We start from the raw sequence: 17760 nt of genomic DNA, 5'->3' as shown, positions 1-17760 counted from the left end.
AGCTTTGACCACCACACTCATGGGAAGATCCTTTGACAGTGTCATGGCTTCTGCTGAATCTGCTGCTGAGCATTCAGTACCATGCTGGTGTCATTTTATGGCTGGGCTGTTTCTGCTGTTCCTGCATTTGCTTCTCTGCAAACTTACTATGGTAATTGTGCATTGCATTATTTCCTTAATTCCTTATCTCAACCCCTATGGTTGGGTTTTTTTTGCTTTCACTCACTCTATCGTGGGACTGAGTCTTGTTTAGAGCAGACTGTAAATTAGGACAGTCTATTTTGGCACCCAGTATAGGGCACAAAAGGGTTGAGATAATGAAGTGAAATAATGGGAAGATTTGATTAAGGTTGTTAAAAGAGTTTTGTGTAGGTGTTTTTTCCATAGTACGTTTGTCATGTTGATGCATTTGCTTTCCTGGGATGGCTGAGACTACATGCTGGAGCCAGGCTTTGGTTATGTTCCATAAATTGTGTGTTCCCTGTGAGGGTGTTTATCACTCTGGGAAATGGGGCTACAGTGTTGTTGTGCCAGATACTCATGTTATGATATGGTGATTCCTCTAGCTGCTTGGTTTAGATGTAATCTTACCCAATTAATGGGCCAGGTCTTGCCCAGAGTAATACAGGTCTTTCCCTAGAATACCACCTGGAGATGTGGCCAGAGGCTGGATAGTACAGGCAAGTGCCTAGGATGGTGGTCACCTCCAGTGTTTTGGAATTTCACCCCTGAACAAGTGCAAAATCCTGACAAACTGGTAAAAGGTTTGGAAAAAGTCTCCTGTGAGCCTGGAACTTCCTGAGAGACAGACATCACTGCGGTGTGTTGGGGCCTAGCCCATGCCTATCGAGCCCTTCTCATCACTGTTTAGAGTGTTCCAGGGCAAGAGAAGGTCTCTGGGTTTACAGACAGATGGACAGGCACTGCAGCTACTCAGAGTCCACCAGCAGGCATGGCAGCTGCACCACAGAACCAGCCTGTGCTGTTATCAGCCGCCCCTGTGCAGATGAAGAAATATGCAAGGGAAGCAGCTTGTCTGGCAAAGGAGGAGAATCAATCAGGTTCATCAGGGGAGCAGGAGGAAGAGCCAGGGCTGGTCACTTGGTCTTTATCCCTGGCCTTGAGAGATGGCCAAGAACAAACAGTGGATGACAAGACTAGCACACTACAGCAATGCAAGGGAAGTCTCTCTTCCTCTGCCCACACCTGTGCTTTAGCTGTGGAGGAAGTGTGCTGAGAGGTCTCTCAACTCAAAAGGCACATGTTCTGCTCCCCATCTGTACAGTCCTGCATTTCATCAGGTGCTTCCCTGTCCAACAGAAACAGTCTGGGAGGTACACACCATGGTGTACTCTGCTTTTACTTGTGTGACCGTGAGAAGGACATGAGGAAGTGGGGTGGCAAATCTACTTCAGTCTTAGTTGCATGAGTATGTGAATTAAAAGGAAACTCTCCCTGGAAGAATGCCACCCCAGTTTCCAGTGGAAAATAGCCCAGTAAGTGATACTGCTTCTGAGCCTCCTGAAGGGACTTCCAAAGCATCTTCACAGGACACAAGTGAGAGTCAGAGGGGTCCTGAGTCCAGCCAGATGGAGGAGAGGGCCAGTCAGGTCTATCAGATAGTGTGGTTCAGATGGCCTGATGTGCTGGACTCATTTTGAGTGGGAAAGGACTGTGACTGATGTATGATGTGTGTTGTGTGATGCTATTTGCTGCTGGGCATGACATAGATGGTATAGAGTAAGGAGTGGTGAATGCCATGGGTTTGCATTGAAATCTGCACCAGCCAATGGAATCTGCTGGTGAGTATTCAACACCATGCTCGTGTCATGCAAGCTTTAGAATGAAAGTGCTGGCTGAAGAAAAGTATCATGGGGCTTGTAGTTCAGATTGTAATGAGAGGCTTCCTGCTTTTGGTTGTTGTTTCTGGGTTTGGGGTGTTGGTCTTTTGTGCTGGGCTGGCTGCAGGCTTGGAGGTGGGGGTGGGTCATTTTACGCCTGGCTTCTGCTGCTGCTTCTGCTTTTCCATGTCTGCAGAATAGCTAAGGTAATTTTGCATTGTATTATTTTCATTAAACTCCATATCTCAACCCAGAGGGCTTTTTGTGTTACTTTCCCTCCTGATCTTTGTCTGAGAGGCTTGATTGTGAGAGTGGACTTGATGATCTTGAAGGTCTTTTCCAACCTGGTCTATTCTATTCTATTCTATTCTATTCTATTCTATTCTATTCTATTCTATTCTATTCTAATCTATTCTATAGCAGGTTGTCTTAAACCAGGACATGTATGAAGTTTCTGCTGCAGTGCTTGGCTTTTCAGGAGCTGCCAGAGAAGCCATATGCAAACAGGCTGGCAGACCTAGGCTCTGGGTCTTCTCATGACCAAGCTCTTGGAAATAGAACCCCACTGCATACACCACCCCTCACTCATTCCTGCACTCAGGGAGGTAGTGGTGGATGCCCATGTGTTCTGTCACAGGTCTCCCAAGGCCTGAAAGCATCCTGCAGCTCAGCTCAGGCTTCCTGCACAGCTGAGGGACTCTTCCTTTCCATTCCCTTCTCCCTCAAACACACACAGCTGCAGTTTTTCTTCCTTGCTGTTAGAAAATGCTATCCAGCTTAAGAAAGAAGGGAAGATAGTTCTTTTCTATCTGGACATTCATTTCATGGTCACTGGGACACTTTTGCCAGTGCAAAGCCCCTTCCCTGTCCAGGTGTCCCACAGCTCCCCATCCTTAAAGACCAATAGCCCAAGGCAATAGATAGTCAGTTCCCATTATCAGGATAGTCAGGCTAAGGAGTATGGTTCAGAGAGGGGAAGAACCAAGCTCTATGGCAAAATCAGGTCTGAAATAGATTTGTAGCACCTTCTCCCTGCTAATTTTCACTCTGGAGAGATGAAACACTGCTTGCTTTCACCCCCAACCTCACTTCTGGGTAGGGCTAGTGCTCAGGGAACAAGAGTAAGAACTAGGCAAACAAATAACCTGCAAAGCAGACTGAAGAGGGCACTGAGTTTTCTCTGCCAAGTCTAAACCAGCACAGTGATCTAGAAGTGTGCACCTGTCCTCTGGGTGCTGGTACTGGGGACTGGGGAGAGCAGGTGGAAATCCTTGCTTATTTCAGTACCAATTAGCAATGACATACAGCAGCTGATTTATAGCAAGGTTTGGTCCTTTCACTTCAAAAGTCACTTGCCCAGCTCTCAGAGGGCTGTTAGCAGACATAACTAGTGTTGGCTGGGAGTGGAGCTGTCAATAGGAGAGGAGGGGAAGGCAGCACAACTCTGAGTTAGGATTCTTAGAGCACAACAGACTCTCATAGACAGATATGACATGTCCTGTAACACGACATTTCAGACAGCGTAATCTTGTTTGACAGAAATCTATGGAAGACTCCAGGCACCTTTAATCCTGAACGTTTCCCAGAAAACAAGCCACACTGGGATTTTGTCTATGAGCTGTCCGTCTAACTGCTCAATTTAATCCTTTGGCGTTTTACATTAATGTTTCACCATTACAGGCTCCAGCACAAGCTATGCACTCCAAGGCCTAAGCCAGTGAGACGGGATGGCCTGAGGGCTTGGTGCAGGGCTAACACCATGGCCGCAGCAGGTTGCTGTGCTTGCACTTGTCCAGCAGGGATCACACAATCACAGTGCTCAGAAACAGCTGCACGTCCTGGCTGACTGCTTCCCGTCCACATCGCTCTGGCAAACTGAATCCTCAACGGGTGGTCAGGTGGTTTGTGAAAGGTTTGCGCAACTCTCTCGGGGGACCCCCCGTGGCCTGGGGCTCAGCAAGGAGCAGTGAAGGAGCTCCTACAAAGCAGGAAAGCACAAGGTGCTCGGAGCAGCTGGAGCCTCCCTGGCCCCTTGAAGCTGACATCAGGACCTGGCACGGTGAGGGCACCTCAGGGAGCAGGGCTCGCACTCAGCCCTGGGCTCCTGAGAGCGTCGCGGGAGGCTTTCAGCCCACAGAGCTTGTTGGTGATCTTTAAACAAGGACATGGATCACTAGGCGGGGGAGTTGTAAAGCGGCGCTGGGAAGTGGGAGGGAAAAGGAGGAGCTGGGGGTGGTTTGGTTTGTGTTTGTTTGGTTTGTTGTTGAGAGGAGACACTGGAGTTTAGCCAGGAAGGGGTTAAATGGAATGGTCCTTGCTGACATCCGGGACACCAGGAGTTTGAAGACAGCCTCCATGCCAGGTCAGAGAAAGCCGCTCCACAGTGTCTTGTGTTTCTGCCCACAGCTGTCCATCTCCCCCTGTCCGTGGGGGTTCAGTGGTGCCCTCTGAGCTCAGCCTGCCCTGACCTGCCACGGGACACGTCCCGGTTGTGGTGCACCACCCAGCCATGCTGCTCTTCCTCTGGGATAGCATCTCCTTCCAGATGCTCCTCATCTTCCTCACTGTCTTCCTGCTCGTTGCTGACTACCTGAAGCGCAGGAAGCCGAAGAACTACCCTCCCAGCCCCCTCGCCCTCCCCTTCATTGGGCACCTCTACCTGATGGACATGAAAGATCCTACCAAGGCAATGCAGAAGGTAGGGGAATGGTGGGCACCATGGGGAAGGAGGGATGGAGGGGATTGCAGCTATGCAACCCTTGCAATACGGGGAAGGGTTTAACTCAAACCCCATGGGGCATGAGGACTCTGAGGAGCTTGCCCCAAGGTGGCCAGAAGATTTGCACTTGTTCAGGAGGATCATGGATGAGGTTTGCCTGGGTACGAGGAAAGGGGCAAGCGTGGAGCCATCCTTTGGGCTAAGGGAACACCACAATGCCAGGGATGCAGTCACAGCTGTGGGAGCCTCATAGGGCTGCCTTGGGTCTGGAAGGGCATTTGGGAAGGGAGTGAAACAAAAGCTGTAAACCAGCCGGATGGTGTTACTTGAGTGATGGCCAGACAACACCAACTCCTGATTTGGGAGAAGAGGAAAGGAAAAAGTACACAGTGCCCTGGTTTCAGCTGGGACAGACTCCATTTTTTTCCTGTCAGCTGGTGCAGAGCTGTATTTGGAATTTCACAGGAGAGTAGTGTTGCAAACATGCTGATGCTTTACTTGTTGCTAAGTAATGCTTATCCTATGTCAAGGAATTTCTGGTTTCCTGTGTTCTGCCAGGGAGCAAGTGCACAGGAAGATGGGAGGGAGCATGGGCTGCTTGGGACAGCTGACCCAGACTAGTCCATGCCATACAACATCAGGCTTAGTACATAAACCTGGGGAGTGGGAGTTAGCTGGGAGGGGCTGGGCTTGGCTGGGCCTATGCTGGTGTGTTGTGAGGAATTGCATTGTGCATCACTTGTCTTATTTGGGGTTTATTTCTCCTCTTGTCATTACCCCATTTCTTGTCATCTCCCCCCTCTACTGTCCTAGTGAGGTCCCATCTAGAATATTGCATCCAATTCTGGGCTCCCCAGTTCTAGAGGGACAGGGATCTACTTGAGAGGGTCTAACAGAGGGCTACAAGGATGATTAAGGGAATGGAGCACTGCCTTATGAGGGAAGGCTGAGAGACCTGGGGCTTTTTAGTCTGGAGAAGGGAAGGAGGACTGAGAGGGGATTTAATCAATATCTATAAATATCTGAGGGCTGGGTGTCAGGAAGGAAGGGACAGCCTCTGCTCAGTTGCACCCTGTGATAGGTTAAGGGGCAATGGATGTAAACTACAGCACAGGAGGTTCCACCTCAACGTGAGGAAGAACTTCTTTACTGTAAGGGTCAGGGAGCACTGGAACAGTCTCCCCAGGGAGGTGCTGGAGTCTCCTTCTCTGGAGACTTTACAGACCCATCTGGATGTGTTCCTCTGTGATCTGTGCTAGATTCTGTGCTCCTGCTCTGGCAGGGGGATTGGACTCAATGGTCTCTAGAGGTCCCTTCTAACCCCTAACATCCTGTGATTACAATTATTACTGTATGTTACTTCAAGTATTGATCTGTGTTTAGTTGCTGTTTGGGGTGAAAACTTGACACACAGTCAAGCAGACTCTTGTGCAAACACCATCTCCCATTCTGCTCAGCTTCCCTTACTTCAATCCGTGTCACTGTCAGGGCTTTCCCTGTCCCAGCAGGCACATTCATTGCAAATTAAAGCTCTTTTATTTATTCCCCCAACCCCATCCCAGCTTACAGAGGAATATGGGGATATCTTCAGCATGCATATGGGCAGCACATCGTTTGTGTTAGTAAGTGGGCAGCAGCTGATCAAGGAAGTTCTTGTAAACAAAGGGGAAGACTTCATAGATCGCCCTGATTTTCCTATTGAGCAACACATCTTCAGCAACAAGGGTGAGTTTTCCCTCAGGACACTTATCTCAGCTCTAAGGACAAAGTTTGGCCCTGCACAAGTCTGAGAGCTGGTGATAAGGCAGAAACCTGTCGTATTTTCCCCTTGGTGGAGAGATCTGCCTTGATCCTGGGTGGGGTTTTTCTGACAGGACTGGTCTTCTCCAATGGGCTCTTATGGAAGCAGCAGAGGAGGTTTGCCTTGAGCACCCTTCGGAACTTCGGGCTGGGGAAGAGAAGCCTGGAGGAGCGCATCCAGGAGGAGTGTCGGTACCTGGTCGATGCGTTTGGAGAGGAGCAGGGTGAGTGCCATGGCTCTCATAAGCTGTGCTGAAGGCAGGAACTTGTATGGTCTGTTAGGACTTCAGCTACAATTCAAAGGAGGTGACCTTCAGGGGGCATTTCATGTATTTGCTGACTGTTTTACCTCTGAGGACTTTTTCTTCCTTCTCTGAAGACTAGAAGAGAACTGATCATTCTCTTTCCTTCTCCAGGGAATTCTTTTAATCCTCACTTTCAGCTCACTAATGCTGTTTCAAATATCATCTGCTCCATCACCTTTGGCAACCGGTTTGAATACCATGACGAGGACTTCCAAAAGTTGCTGCACCTCCTGGATGAGACAGTTAGGCTCCATGGGACCATAGCAGGCCAGGTACAGCCATCCTGCCACCAACATGGGTGGTGTGCAGTTTTGCAGCATTATAGTTACTTCTCTGGAGTCAGCCTCAAAACTTGTAGTGTTTTCAGCACCACACTTCCTTGTCATTCACTGTTCCTTTGCACAGGGCATATTTGCTGCACTTTCCCTCTACCTTACAGTCATGCAGTGCTTTGCATTGGAAGGGACTGTTAAAGGTCACCAACTCCAACCCCTCTGCAGCCAACAGGGACATCCTTAGTAAGCTGTGCAATGCTCATGATGCTTTCTCTCACCCAGCATCACCTGTCCTGCTCACTGCCTGCCAGCCTGCCTGTTGGAATGTGGGGAATGCACAAGTCATTCCATAACAGGAACACCAATCCCTTGTAATGCTTTTCTGCAGCTGAACTACTTCCATGTCCAGCCACTTAGCAAATATGGCCTTGCAAGCTCTTCAAGTTTTGATAGCAAATTGAGTACATGAAATCCCCATTTTGTTTTCTCCTTTCTGTCCAAAGCTGTATCCATCTTTCCCAACTATAATGAAGTTCTTGCCTGGATCCCACCAAACCATTTTAAAAAACTGGGAAACAATGAAAAGTTTTGTGATGGAGAGGATTGAGAGACACAAGGAGGACTGGAACCCCTCAGAGAGCCGAGACTTCATTGACAGCTACCTGCAGGAGATGGCCAAGGTCAGCAACACGAAGCAAACCCTTCTGCAGCACAGTTTAGAAATCAGGGGACATACAAAATGAGCACAAAGTCTCCATCTGAGCTGCCTGTGTGGCCGTTCATGAGCCCTAAGGTGGAGATCACCCACCCATCAGCAAGATGCAGGTGGAAAGGGCCAGCAGCTTCTGCCAAAAGCCTTGGGGCTGACTGGCACTAAGCCTAGTGACAGGGCAGCCCTCACTGTTTGTGCAGCACTAACACAGCTTTTTATCAAGGGCAACAGCAGCAAGAGCTTCCAGGAAGAAAACCTGGTGTTCTGTGTGCTGGACCTGCTGTTCGCCGGGACCGAGACCACTTCCACCACCCTGCGCTGGGCTCTGCTCTATATGGCTTTGCATCCAGAAATCCAAGGTACAACCAGCCCCTTGAATCCCCATCGTGAACTTTGTGGTGATCATCCCTCTGTACTCAGCATTATTGAGGCCATACCTTGAGTAATGGGTTTTGTTCTGGTCCCCTCACTGTAGTAAAGACAAGGAAGTGCTGGAGTGTGTCCAAAGAAGGGCTTGTCCAGGACTTGGAGAACATGACCTACAAGGAACATCTGATGGAGTTGGGGTTGTTCAGGCTAGACAAAGGGGAGGAGGCCAAGGGAAGACTACATTGTTCTCCACAACCACCTCCCAGATGGAGTGAGGAGGGGGCAGGCTCTTCTCTTTGGTTTCAAGTGACAGGACCCAAGGAAATGGTTTCAAGCTGTGCCAGTGGATATTCAGGCTGGATATTAGGAAATATTTCTTCACTGAAAGTGTTCAAGCAGTCTGTAGACCTGGGGCTTGGCAACGTGATTTATTGTTGACTCTTCAGTACTGGGTCAAAGATTGGATTGGATTCCAACTAGACAGATGATTCTGAATTCCAACCAAGGACGTGCATGCAGTGTCTCAGTTCAGTCCTTGGCTGTTCCCTGCTCTTTGCCTCCAGCCCGCGTGCAGTCCGAGATAGATGTGGTCGTCGGGCAGATGCGGCAGCCAGCCCTGGAGGACAGGGACAAAATGCCCTACACCAATGCTGTCATCCATGAAGTGCAGAGGATAGGCAATGTCATCCCATTCAATGTGCCAAGAGCACCGACCAGGGACACGGTTGTGGGTGGCTACACCATACCAAAGGTAACCCCAGTGCTGAGGCTTTAGCAGGAGAATCCCAGTTCCCAAGGCACAATTCTTCAGGCCAGGTCCCTCCTGCACAGATGGCAGGGGCAGAGCTACAGTGTCTCTGCCCTGTCCAGAGTTCAGTCTTACTGAACACGTGTTTGTGCCACCCCCACAATGGTCTCTAGCACATAGAATGCTGCAAAGCACTGCAAGGCGACACACCTCCTCTACACACCCTATCAAGGCACAGATCCCAGCTACTATAGCTTTGACAGGAACTTTGGCCTGAGAATACTGTAGATAAATTGATGCTAATGAGGGATTATTGTGGTTATAGAATCAGCACACTTCCAAACAGATAAGAAGTAGGAAAAACTGGACATGCAAGGGGCTGCTGGACAAATAATTGCAGCAGAAGTTGACTACAGATGTTGTTCATGGAGAGAAGAGTGGGAGATAAAAATGCCTCTCCTGCTGCCAGTGACAAAGTGCAATCTCTTCTTCTTTTTCTCCTCTTAGGGTACTTTCACGATGATAAATTTTACTTCCCTGATGTTTGACAAGAATGAGTGGGAAACCCCCCACACTTTTAACCCTGGGCATTTCCTGAAGGATGGTCAGTTCCAGAAATGGGAGCTTTTCATACCCTTTTCTATGGGTAAGTTCTGCTTACCCATAGGTATTTTGCTGTTCCCATGTGAGGCACTGGGGTGGGACTTCCAGCTGTGTGGTGGAGAAACAAAGGCAAAGAGCAGCGGATAGTGCAGATGTTGGCTGCACTCGGTGCCACGTGAGCACAGCTTGAGTGGCACCCCAAAGCACCACAACCACACTCCTAGCTATTTGGTTTTAAAGTCCCCTCTTGGGCGCTCATGTCAGGCAGCAAAACTCACTATCAGAGAGGGGTAAGACAGCTGCACTATGGTCTAAGGGAAGGCAGAGGCTTTTTCAGCAGCGAAAGCAGCTGGGCAGGCAGTGTTTGCTGAGGGTGTCTGGGTGACTGTCCCCACAGGGAAGCGTGCCTGCCTGGGCGAAGTGATGGCCCGCTCCGAGCTCTTCCTCTTCTTCACGGCTCTGCTTCAGAAATTCACCTTCCAGCGACCCCCAGGCACTACCTACAGTCTCAAGGCCACTCTGGGTATCACCATGGCCCCAGAGCCCTACAAGATCTGTGCCGTGCCTCGGTAGGGAAACTTTGGCCGCCGCCACCCTCCTGTGAAAGATCCTTTGGCACGGATGCAGAGCGCAAGCTGTGGGTGGTGGTATCAAGATGCTGGCTGTGGGGTGAGGCCAGGCAGTTTGTTCGTTTCCTGAGCAGCAACTACAAATCAGTTCTTTTACAAGCAAACCTTGCACTCTGTGTCATGCAAGAAATGTGCCCAGCCTGGGTGTGCTTCTGCCTGATTGCTTTAATCCTACTGCATTTTTAATTAATGTTTCACCGTTAAAGGCCCTTGCAGTGGGGTTTAGTTTTAATTTCTTAAAGAGAAAACAGTAGATCTGTGGATGTTTCTTCAGCTAAGGTTTTCAAAGCCATTTAGGACTAGGCACTGGTTTGTCTCAATTTTTTTACTCTGCTGGACGTCTGACCTCTGGTAGGTGACCACAATTTATATTATCTGCAGTGCACTAGTAAACAAATGTTGTTCTCTTCTGTCTTCTGTTTCAATGTTGCCTTTCCCTGATACTCCAAGGGTTCCTTCCCTACTCATGTACAGAATAAATTACTATAGAGTTATCTTCTTTATCTGCTTTCTTTGATTTTGGTTTTGGTTTTTTTTCCCATCACTTGGAACAACCACCTCCCCCCCCCAAAACACCCCATTGTTAAATGTCATTATCGCAGACCATAAGGACAGGAGGCGTGAATTGTTTATTTTCGACTGAATCATCTCATACAAGTGAGTTGAAGCTGTGCATCTCCACAGGCTCATGTCTACATGTGCTTAAAGGCCTGGGGTAAAAAGAGGCTTTTTTTTCCCCTTAAATTTGACAATCAAGCGGTAGTTTAGCTCTTCAAGTTTTTCAGCTGTAAAGGTGATGCAGTGGCTTTGCTTTTGCAACTTGGGCATTGTTTCAGCATCTCTCTTACACTTCTGTGCTTTGTCTTTGCCACTGCACCATCCCAACAGCTACAACTAACCAATGTACCCAGAAGAGAGAAAATGAACCCAAATAATCCTCAGGAGCAGAAGGTGGCACCTGATGACTGCAGCTGGCCACAGCAGGTTCACATGGTGCAACATCAAAGGGCTGCTGCAGACACCCCTGCTTCTTTCACAAGAAAACACACGACAGAGGTCAAAATTCATTAGGGGAAGTGTGAGCATGATCAACTCCCTGCCTCAGAACTATTCCCAGATGGGAAAACTTGGCCCAGCCTCTTACCTGCTACTGCTGAAGGGCCATAGCATGATGAGCTGGGCATCTGCTTTGGCTTTTCAGCACCTGCCTTAGCTTTGGGCACTGCTCCAGCACAAGCTATGCGCTCCAAGGCCTAAGCAGGTGGGAAGGGATGGCCAGAGGGCTTGGTGCAGGGTCAACACCCTGGCCGGAGCAGGTTGCTGTGCATGCACTTGTCCAGCAGGGATCACGCAACTACAGTGCTCAGAAACAGCTGCAGGTCCTGGCTGACTGCTTCCCGTCCACATTGCTCTGACACGCAGAATCCTCCACCCGGGAGTGTCCCGGTTTAACACACTCCGCTCCGACAGGAGAGACCTCCCCACAAAGTTGGGAGTGAAAATGGGATCTAAGGAAGCAAAAGCCCTATGTGTTGAAATAAAGACAGTTTGCTGGAATGATACAATGTATAATTGCCGTACCCTTGCCCGCTCCCCCAGCCCCCACGAATCCTGCAGATAGGCCAGCAGGGGAAAAAGGAAAAGAGACCAGCACCCCAAACCCAGACACTGGAAGGGAAAAGGAAGGCTCTCATGTGAACTTCTCGATACTGCTCCAGCAAGCACTTTCATATTGGAGGTGGCAAGACGTCAGCAGGCTATCTTTATCAGCGGAGACCATTGGCCAAATCCATGACAATGAGTCAGGTGGTTTCATAGTTTCATAGTTTCATTCAGGGTTAGTTTGTGAAAGGTTTGCGCAACTCTTTCGGGTGTCTGCTGTGTCCTGGGGCTCAGCAAGGAGCAGCGAAGGAGCTTCTACAAAGCAGGAAAGCACAAGGTGCTCGGAGCAGCTGGAGCCTCCCCGACGCCCTGAAGCTGACAGCAGGACCTGGCACGGTGAGGGCACCTCAGGGAGAAGGGCTCGCACTCAGCCCTGGGCTCCTGGGAGTCTTTCAGCCCACAGAGCTTGTTGGTGTCCTTTAAACAGGAACGTGAATCCCTGGCCGGGGGCGGGGGGGGGGGAGAGTAGTAGTTGTTGTAAAGCGGTGCTGGGAAGTGGGAGGGAATAGGAGGAGCTGGGCGTGATTTGGTTTGGTTTGTTGTTGAGAGGAGTCACTGGAGTTTAGCCAGGAAGGGGTTAAATGGAATGGTCCTTGCTGACATCCGGGACACCAGGAGTTTGAAGACAGCCTCCATGCCAGGTCAGAGAAAGCCGCTCCACAGTGTCTTGTGTTTCTGCCCACAGCTGTCCATCTCCCCCTGTCCGTGGGGGTTCAGTGGTGCCCTCTGAGCTCAGCCTGCCCTGACCTGCCACGGGACACGTCCCGGTTGTGGTGCACCACCCAGCCATGCTGCTCTTCCTCTGGGATAGCATCTCCTTCCAGATGCTCCTCATCTTCCTCACTGTCTTCCTGCTCGTTGCTGACTACCTGAAGCGCAGGAAGCCGAAGAACTACCCTCCCAGCCCCCTCGCCCTCCCCTTCATTGGGCACCTCTACCTGATGGACATGAAAGATCCTACCAAGGCAATGCAGAAGGTAGGGGAATGGTGGGCACCATGGGGAAGGAGGGATGGAGGGGATTGCAGCTATGCAACCCTTGCAATACGGGGAAGGGTTTAACTCAGACCCCAGGGTGGGCATGAGGACTCTGAGGAGCTTGCCCCAAGGTGGCCAGAAGATTTGCGCTTGTTCAGGAGGATCATGGATGAGGTTTACCTGGGTACGAGGAAAGGGGCAAGCGTGGAGCCATCCTTTGGGCTAAGGGAACACCACAATACCAGGGATGCAGTCACAGCTGTGGGAGCCTCATAGGGCTGCCTTGGGTCTGGAAGGGCATTTGGGAAGGGAGTGAAACAAAAGCTGTAAACCAGCCGGATGGTGTTACTTGAGTGATGGCCAGACAACACCAACTCCTGATTTGGGAGAAGAGGAAAGGAAAAAGTACACAGTGCCCTGGTTTCAGCTGGGACAGACTCCATTTTTTTCCTGTCAGCTGGTGCAGAGCTGTATTTGGAATTTCACAGGAGAGTAGTGTTGCAAACATGCTGATGCTTTACTTGTTGCTAAGTAATGCTTATCCTATGTCAAGGAATTTCTGGTTTCCTGTGTTCTGCCAGGGAGCAAGTGCACAGGAAGATGGGAGGGAGCATGGGCTGCTTGGGACAGCTGACCCAGACTAGTCCATGCCATACAACATCAGGCTTAGTACATAAACCTGGGGAGTGGGAGTTAGCTGGGAGGGGCTGGGCTTGGCTGGGCCTATGCTGGTGTGTTGTGAGGAATTGCATTGTGCATCACTTGTCTTATTTGGGGTTTATTTCTCCTCTTGTCATTACCCCATTTCTTGTCATCTCCCCCCTCTACTGTCCTAGTGAGGTCCCATCTAGAATATTGCATCCAATTCTGGGCTCCCCAGTTCTAGAGGGACAGGGATCTACTTGAGAGGGTCTAACAGAGGGCTACAAGGATGATTAAGGGAATGGAGCACTGCCTTATGAGGGAAGGCTGAGAGACCTGGGGCTTTTTAGTCTGGAGAAGGGAAGGAGGACTGAGAAGGGATTTAATCAATATCTATAAATATCTGAGGGCTGGGTGTCAGGAAGGAAGGGACAGCCTCTGCTCAGTTGCACCCTGTGATAGGTTAAGGGGCAATGGATGTAAACTACAGCACAGGAGGTTCCACCTCAACATGAAGAAGAACTTCTTTACTGTAAGGGTCAGGGAGCACTGGAACAGTCTCCCCAGGGAGGTGCTGGAGTCTCCTTCTCTGGAGACTTTACAGACCCATCTGGATGTGTTCCTCTGTGATCTGTGCTAGATTCTGTGCTCCTGCTCTGGCAGGGGGATTGGACTCAATGGTCTCTAGAGGTCCCTTCTAACCCCTAACATCCTGTGATTACAATTATTACTGTATGTTACTTCAAGTATTGATCTGTGTTTAGTTGCTGTTTGGGGTGAAAACTTGACACACAGTCAAGCAGACTCTTGTGCAAACACCATCTCTCATTCTGCTCAGCTTCCCTTACTTCAATCCATGTCACTGTCAGGGCTTTCCCTGTCCCAGCAGGCACATTCATTGCAAATTAAAGCTCTTTTATTTATTCCCCCAACCCCATCCCAGCTTACAGAGGAATATGGGGATATCTTCAGCATGCATATGGGCAGCACATCGTTTGTGTTAGTAAGTGGGCAGCAGCTGATCAAGGAAGTTCTTGTAAACAAAGGGGAAGACTTCATAGATCGCCCTGATTTTCCTATTGAGCAACACATCTTCAGCAACAAGGGTGAGTTTTCCCTCAGGACACTTATCTCAGCTCTAAGGACAAAGTTTGGCCCTGCACAAGTCTGAGAGCTGGTGATAAGGTAGAAACCTGTCGTATTTTCCCCTTGGTGGAGAGATCTGCCTTGATCCTGGGTGGGGTTTTTCTGACAGGACTGATCTTCTCCAATGGGCTCTTATGGAAGCAGCAGAGGAGGTTTGCCTTGAGCACCCTTCGGAACTTCGGGCTGGGGAAGAGAAGCCTGGAGGAGCGCATCCAGGAGGAGTGTCGGTACCTGGTCGATGCGTTTGGAGAGGAGCAGGGTGAGTGCCATGGCTCTCATAAGCTGTGCTGAAGGCAGGAACTTATATGGTCTGTTAGAACTTCAGCCACAATTCTCTGTATGCTGAACAATACCTCACCTTGCAAGTGCTGTTAGCACCCTGCCATCATCTTAGCTCCTTTTATAGGTCTTTTGCCTTCAAATCCACTGGGGAATGCAGCATGATAATGCCCCCTGCCCTTTGGGAGACCTCTGCAAAACCCCAGGTGTGTGCAAACAGCAAAGCTGTCACTGAATTCAAATGGCATCTGCTCTTCTGCAGACCTCGTTTTCCACAGAAAACAAACATCTCCAATCGTGATTTAACTGGAGCCACTAGGGATACCCAGCCAAGCTTGGCCAACCTGGGGGTGCTGAGGTGTCCCAGGAAATCAGGCCATTCTGAGGCCATTCACTTTACTTGATTTTGCTGACAGTTTTACCTCTGAGGACTTTGTTTTCTTCCTTCTCTGAAGACTAGAAGAGAACTGATCATTCTCTTTCCTTCTCCAGGGAATCCTTTTAATCCTCATTTTCAGCTCACTAATGCTGTTTCAAATATCATCTGCTCCATCACCTTTGGCAACCGGTTTGAATACCATGACGAGGACTTCCAAAAGTTGCTGCACCTCCTGGATGAGACAGTTAGGCTCCATGGGACCATAGCAGGCCAGGTACAGCCATCCTGCCACCAACATGGGTGGTGTGCAGTTTTGCAGCATTATAGTTACTTCTCTGGAGTCAGCCTCAAAACTTGTAGTGTTTTCAGCACCACACTTCCTTGTCATTCACTGTTCCTTTGCACAGGGCATATTTGCTGCACTTTCCCTCTACCTTACAGTCATGCAGTGCTTTGCATTGGAAGGGACTGTTAAAGGTCACCAACTCCAACCCCTCTGCAGCCAACAGGGACATCCTTAGTAAGCTGTGCAATGCTCATGATGCTTTCTCTCACCCAGCATCACCTGTCCTGCTCACTGCCTGCCAGCCTGCCTGTTGGAATGTGGGGAATGCACAAGTCATTCCATAACAGGAACACCAATCCCTTGTAATGCTTTTCTGCAGCTGAACTACTTCCATGTCCAGCAATTTAGCAAATATGGCCTTGCAAGCTCTTCAAGTTTTGATAGCAAATTGAGTACATGAAATCCCCATTTTGTTTTCTCCTTTCTGTCCAAAGCTGTATCCATCTTTCCCAACTATAATGAAGTTCTTGCCTGGATCCCACCAAACCATTTTAAAAAACTGGGAAACAATGAAAAGTTTTGTGATGGAGAGGATTGAGAGACACAAGGAGGACTGGAACCCCTCAGAGAGCCGAGACTTCATTGACAGCTACCTGCAGGAGATGGCCAAGGTCAGCAACACGAAGCAAACCCTTCTGCAGCACAGTTTAGAAATCAGGGGACATACAAAATGAGCACAAAGTCTCCATCTGAGCTGCCTGTGTGGCCGTTCATGAGCCCTAAGGTGGAGATCACCCACCCATCAGCAAGATGCAGGTGGAAAGGGCCAGCAGCTTCTGCCAAAAGCCTTGGGGCTGACTGGCACTAAGCCTAGTGACAGGGCAGCCCTCACTGTTTGTGCAGCACTAACACAGCTTTTTATCAAGGGCAACAGCAGCAAGAGCTTCCAGGAAGAAAACCTGGTGTTCTGTGTGCTGGACCTGCTGTTCGCCGGGACCGAGACCACTTCCACCACCCTGCGCTGGGCTCTGCTCTATATGGCTTTGCATCCAGAAATCCAAGGTACAACCAGCCCCTTGAATCCCCATCGTGAACTTTGTGGTGATCATCCCTCTGTACTCAGCATTATTGAGGCCATACCTTGAGTAATGGGTTTTGTTCTGGTCCCCTCACTGTAGTAAAGACAAGGAAGTGCTGGAGTGTGTCCAAAGAAGGGCTTGTCCAGGACTTGGAGAACATGACCTACAAGGAACATCTGATGGAGTTGGGGTTGTTCAGGCTAGACAAAGGGGAGGAGGCCAAGGGAAGACTACATTGTTCTCCACAACCACCTCCCAGATGGAGTGAGGAGGGGGCAGGCTCTTCTCTTTGGTTTCAAGTGACAGGACCCAAGGAAATGGTTTCAAGCTGTGCCAGTGGATATTCAGGCTGGATATTAGGAAATATTTCTTCACTGAAAGTGTTCAAGCAGTCTGTAGACCTGGGGCTTGGCAACGTGATTTATTGTTGACTCTTCAGTACTGGGTCAAAGATTGGATTGGATTCCAACTAGACAGATGATTCTGAATTCCAACCAAGGACGTGCATGCAGTGTCTCAGTTCAGTCCTTGGCTGTTCCCTGCACACTGGAAGGGAAAAGGAAGGCTCTCATGTGAACTTCTCGATACTGCTCCAGCAAGCACTTTCATTTTGGAGGTGGCAAGACGTCAGCAGGCTATCTTTATCAGCGGAGACCATTGGCCAAATCCATGACAATGAGTCAGGTGGTTTCATAGTTTCATAGTTTCATTCAGGGTTGGTTTGTGAAAGGTTTGCGCAACTCTTTCGGGTGTCTGCTGTGTCCTGGGGCTCAGCAAGGAGCAGGGAAGGAGCTTCTGCAAAGCAGGAAAGCACAAGGTGCTCGGAGCAGCTGGAGCCTCCCCGACGCCCTGAAGCTGACATCAGGACCTGGCACGGTGAGGGCACCTCAGGGAGAAGGGCTCGCACTCAGCCCTGGGCTCCTGGGAGTCTTTCAGCCCACAGAGCTTGTTGGTGTCCTTTAAACAAGAACGTGGATCCCGGGGGGGGGGGGGGGGGGGCGGAGTAGTTGTTGTTGTAAAGCGGTGCTGGGAAGTGGGAGGGAATAGGAGGAGCTGGGCGTGATTTGGTTTGGTTTGTTGTTGAGAGGAGACACTGGAGTTTAGCCAGGAAGGGGTTAAATGGAATGGTCCTTGCTGACATCCGGGACACCAGGAGTTTGAAGACAGCCTCCATGCCAGGTCAGAGAAAGCCGCTCCACAGTGTCTTGTGTTTCTGCCCACAGCTGTCCATCTCCCCCTGTCCGTGGGGGTTCAGTGGTGCCCTCTGAGCTCAGCCTGCCCTGACCTGCCACGGGACACGTCCCGGTTG

The 17760-nt window shown here is 49.8% G+C and overlaps 2 protein-coding genes across 6 annotated transcripts; both read left to right on the top strand.

Annotated features, from left to right (window-relative positions):
* The first annotated feature begins 6 nt into the window (after nt 1-6).
* LOC137442274 (cytochrome P450 2J2-like) lies at nt 7-10504 on the top strand. 3 transcript variants are annotated; one of them, XM_068140730.1, is made up of 10 exons: nt 7-3900; nt 4248-4539; nt 6123-6285; nt 6435-6584; nt 6777-6937; nt 7444-7620; nt 7876-8011; nt 8585-8772; nt 9277-9415; nt 9770-10504. In XM_068140730.1, the coding sequence occupies exons 2-10, from the start codon at nt 4351-4353 to the stop codon at nt 9943-9945; spliced, it is 1479 nt and encodes a 492-aa protein (XP_067996831.1). In that variant the 5' UTR covers nt 7-3900; nt 4248-4350; the 3' UTR covers nt 9946-10504. The 3 variants fall into 3 exon arrangements, with proteins under 3 accessions (XP_067996831.1, XP_067996830.1, XP_067996832.1); XM_068140729.1 differs by lacking the exon at nt 7-3900 and having other exon boundaries at nt 3907-4539; XM_068140731.1 differs by lacking the exons at nt 7-3900; nt 8585-8772; nt 9277-9415; nt 9770-10504 and adding an exon at nt 8128-8578 and having other exon boundaries at nt 3907-4539.
* Nucleotides 10505-11302: 798 nt separating this feature from the next.
* On the top strand, nt 11303-17760 carry LOC137442275 (cytochrome P450 2J2-like). 3 transcript variants are annotated; one of them, XM_068140732.1, is made up of 8 exons: nt 11303-11999; nt 12349-12640; nt 14226-14388; nt 14538-14687; nt 15200-15360; nt 15867-16043; nt 16299-16434; nt 16551-17253. In XM_068140732.1, the coding sequence occupies exons 2-8, from the start codon at nt 12452-12454 to the stop codon at nt 16880-16882; spliced, it is 1308 nt and encodes a 435-aa protein (XP_067996833.1). In that variant the 5' UTR covers nt 11303-11999; nt 12349-12451; the 3' UTR covers nt 16883-17253. The 3 variants fall into 3 exon arrangements, with proteins under 3 accessions (XP_067996833.1, XP_067996834.1, XP_067996835.1); XM_068140733.1 differs by lacking the exon at nt 11303-11999 and adding an exon at nt 17675-17760 and having other exon boundaries at nt 12226-12640; nt 17182-17327; XM_068140734.1 differs by lacking the exons at nt 11303-11999; nt 14538-14687 and having other exon boundaries at nt 12226-12640.

The sequence above is a fragment of the Melanerpes formicivorus genome, unplaced genomic scaffold (assembly GCF_026170545.1).
Source record: "Melanerpes formicivorus ecotype bairdi unplaced genomic scaffold, bMelFor1.0.p_v2 SCAF_7, whole genome shotgun sequence".
In the NCBI taxonomy this organism is placed as follows: Eukaryota; Metazoa; Chordata; class Aves; order Piciformes; family Picidae; genus Melanerpes; species Melanerpes formicivorus.
Note: the sequence above shows the minus strand (reverse complement) of the source record. Positions and strands in the feature narration are given on the sequence as shown.